This window comes from Contarinia nasturtii, unplaced genomic scaffold (genome assembly GCF_009176525.2).
Source record: "Contarinia nasturtii isolate CC-2019 unplaced genomic scaffold, AAFC_CNas_1.1 Cnas_scaffold_395, whole genome shotgun sequence".
Taxonomy (NCBI): Eukaryota; Metazoa; Arthropoda; class Insecta; order Diptera; family Cecidomyiidae; genus Contarinia; species Contarinia nasturtii.
This window is the reverse complement of record NW_022197749.1, coordinates 3,626-7,464: the sequence shown is the minus strand read 5'-3', so window position 1 is coordinate 7,464 and position 3,839 is coordinate 3,626. Positions and strand designations below refer to the sequence as shown.

At 32.5% G+C, this 3,839-nt stretch overlaps 1 protein-coding gene across 1 annotated transcript; it reads right to left on the bottom strand.

Annotated features, from left to right (window-relative positions):
* Positions 1-11: 11 nt before the first annotated feature.
* Positions 12-2,422, bottom strand: LOC116338371 (tRNA-specific adenosine deaminase 1). The gene is made up of 5 exons (XM_031763572.1): positions 1,931-2,422; positions 1,743-1,861; positions 1,429-1,655; positions 1,191-1,373; positions 12-1,130 (listed from the first exon to the last, which is right to left on the bottom strand). Exons 1-5 carry the CDS (start codon positions 1,972-1,974, stop codon positions 975-977), a joined length of 729 nt encoding a protein of 242 aa, XP_031619432.1. The 5' UTR covers positions 1,975-2,422; the 3' UTR covers positions 12-974.
* Positions 2,423-3,839: the final 1,417 nt, after the last annotated feature.

The following is a 3,839-nucleotide window of genomic DNA, read 5'->3' as shown; positions in this document are numbered from 1 at the left end:
GTTGTTGTTTTTTCTCTTTTTCATTTCAATGCTACAGAATTAAATTCTGTTTTTCGATCTATTTCGAACTAATGTGAGATGGCGCTGATCAGCTGCGTTCGCATAAAAAAGTTCCCAATCTCATATACGTCAACCCCGCTTGGTTTGCCCCCACTAATGAATGTTAAATTAATTTTCTTCTCTTCTTCTACGAGTAATTTACGTTGTATGAGTAAGTATCGTTTGCAATTACATCAATTATTATTTTGGTTTCATTCATTGTAGACTGCTATTGATTTATTAATGGTGATTTAACTATTTTGTGTTTCTTTTCTTTCTTTTTCTCCTGATTGAAAGATAGTGGCCTTGGCAACCAGTACTATTCCATAGTAAGCATATTAATGTTTTTCTCTTTTCACAGTGATCAGCGATCTCAACACTGCTAATACTATTACCAAATCTCAAATTTAAGCAATGTTGTTGTGGTCATTGACTTAATTGCAAAATCAATGCTCACAACAACATTGTTTTATTTTGAGGTTTGGTAGTAACAGTAGTAGTAATGTTGAGAAACTATATACTTCCTTTCATAATTTTATTTTCCATCCTGTTCCAATATTCTGATTAACTCTAGGTAGAAATAATAATGTATGCCATTGTTTAAATTTGAGGTTTGGTAGTTTAGGTCGTGATTCCGTGGAAGAAAAATAATCTGTCTTACTTCAGTGGGAGACGCATCTCGTTTGATGCATTCATCCGCTAGGTATCACTCCGACTGAAATCGGCATTTATTTTAATATCTTGAAGCATACACAGTCCATTTGAAATTGTAAATCATATTACGCCACGTGTTCGTTGTACCTTGTCGATAATTACATTTGTATGTTCACCTTTGTGGTTCAATTCGTTTAAAATAAAGAAATGTACAACTTTTGTAAACGCAATACAATGTTTGCCACCATAGTCTATATCGCTTTCACTCTGATCACCATCATTCATACATTCAAAAAAGCTTTTGATATTGTGATTATTTCAAATGCATGTAATGGTAGTAATGGAAACAAAATCAAAAGAATGGATAAATAAGTACTGGTAAGTAATTCTTTACCCGGTTTTAATCTAATGTATCCCGTTGATTGTATCATTGGATCCTACGGCAGAATTAAAATGAAGAAATGAAGAATCATTTATACTTTTGTTAAATATTGTACCTCCGTGTTTTTGTAAATCAGTTTGGCACCCGTTTCTCCTTTACCCGGTTTTATACTGATGTATCCCGTTGATTGTATCATTGGATTGACTACATTGCTAATCGGATCTAAATTCAAACCCGGGCATTGCTCTAATTTTGGTCTTTTATGTTCAGTTGGTTCGACATTTGAGAAAATGCTTGCCTACGAAAATACGGAATATAGTATACGAAATATTCTTACATCCTATAACACTTACATCCCCACATGGACTTTTAGTACTGAAAAAATGAAAAGAAATATCTTTACTTATTTCAAATTTTCTTTTCACATGGTTAAAAGTAAATATTGAATTGAAAGATTCGGCTAGATTGATTTCTTCATATAAATAAGTCAGGAAACCACGCCGGCACATTATTTCTGCATGACAATCATGTAATATATCGCCTTTATTGCTCAATAAATTTCGGCCAACACATTTTGTGCCTACGAATAATAATAATATCATTATTATTTTTTTAAATATTTACCCGTCCCCCAATCATATGATTGATATACATTAGAATTACTTACCCGTCCCTACTGATACAACTTCAAGGCTTTTTGTTCGATGTTCATATTTTACACAACAACACAATACAGTCCATTCCCCCAATTTTGGCTTTCCAGTTTTTGGTAAGGTATCAAAAAATCTAAAACAAAATCAAACAATTATTTGTGTATAATAATAGACAAACGAAATGAAGTCGATGAATGTGTACCTTAAACATAATTTAGCCAAATCATGTGGGTCTGGCACCAACATTTTAATTATATTATTTTCGTATCCAAGAACAAATGGAGTATGTAAGGTGTTTCTCGCATTTGAAAATAGAAAATAAGTATCGCCAAATAGAAGATCAAAAAATGCTGTGTCATTTAGTTGTAATCAGATTGTAATGCAATTAATATTCATTTTTTATTTATTGAATTAACGAAAATATGCTGACGGTTCACCAACTTGAACTGAATATGCAAAAGTGTCATTTCACTTATGACGTTTCGTTAAGGTGTGTTTACATTATTTGTATTTATGAAAATAGTATTTTCAATTGACTTTTCAAAGAGAAATAAACTCGATTGCACAAAATATGTTGTCATTGTCGCGATATTATCAATATCGTTATTATCATGTGCTCGGAAATCTCAAGTTCACTTTATATTTTTATCTAATATGAAAGCTATTATGCAGCTATTGTTTATTTTTTCGTTTATATTTTTAGAATAATGTCTGCAATATGAAGAAATCCGTATGATTCACCTGAAAATTCGTATTGGAGGGTTTTTTGGTACGGGAAAGCAGAATCTGGCCTTTGTTTAGCGAAACAATAACGTTGATATATTTACTTTTTTTTACAAAATTCCATCATTTTGTACTAATAATGCTACATCTAGAATATTCAAAGTTTATAGGTTTTTTGTGGCTACAAACATTTTTGGAGTAACACTAATTAATTAGTTGATTGGTAAATTCCCGTCGATTTCAAATTCCAAAAAATCGTTTATAACATATGTCCATAAAGTCTTGACAGTAAATTCACGCGTTTATTGCGCCACATAAACAAAATCAAAAATATCAACCAATGCACACGGCACGTTTATCAGTACCTCGGGACTACTATCAAACTCAATTCGATGAAATACATCCATTCGCGGAGACGTACAAACTGGATTTACGAAAAAGTGTCTCAAATGGTTGTGGCGGCTAAGTTCAAAACAAATTTCGCATGTGTCTAAAGATGAACCCATCTGCCTACGAACCATATATTGTGTTTCATGGACTTAGTATGAAGATAAAGATTCTAGAGAAAGCAAAAAGTACGGTCGTATTCCCTATTTAAATGCTCCAACTCTCCAAAATTGTAATCAAGTACCGAAAACCGGGTTGGTCAAGCAAAAATTCGTTTTTGGTGATTTTTATGGTTACAGCACATCAAAATTTGAACCAAAACAATAGATTTAGACCCAGTCATTAGGAATCAGCAAAATAAGTAATGAAAAAATTCAATTGGGTGTCAAAAATTGGGTATTTACTTCATCTCATAGCATTTTGCACTGAAAAATTCATCATTTTGGACAGTGAAACATTCATCGCTATGTCAAACCACGAATCAAGTGCAAGTGGTTTCTTTTGCATTGATTATGTTAGGGCACTACTATATAAGGCTAGAGACGTCGACAAACCGAACTTTGATAAAGGCGTGTTTGTATGGTAGGATCTTCTTTGGAAGGTGTTTTAGAGCCAATATTCGAGAATTTGGTGCTGAAACGTAGGGTAAAACCTCCATTACATGCTCCATTATCAACCATTTGTTGTTGAAATCGATAGAATTCATTGAGAACTATCTGATTTAACACAAAATTTTGGTTTGCAAACAGAAAAAACCACAATAATGGCTCACTTCTTAAAATATGACATTTCCGTGAAAAAAGGACCATCTGTTTAACTTCACAAAAAGACACCAAATTAATTATTTCTCGTCTGTTTTTGGATGAAAGTTATAGGCGAAGGTCCAAAATACTTGAAACAAGCAACAATTGAACCGTTGCGAAACATTGTTACCCTCAGAAAAGTTAAGAAAAAATCATCAACATAAATTGGAATGTAAATCAAACGTCAACATATACGAA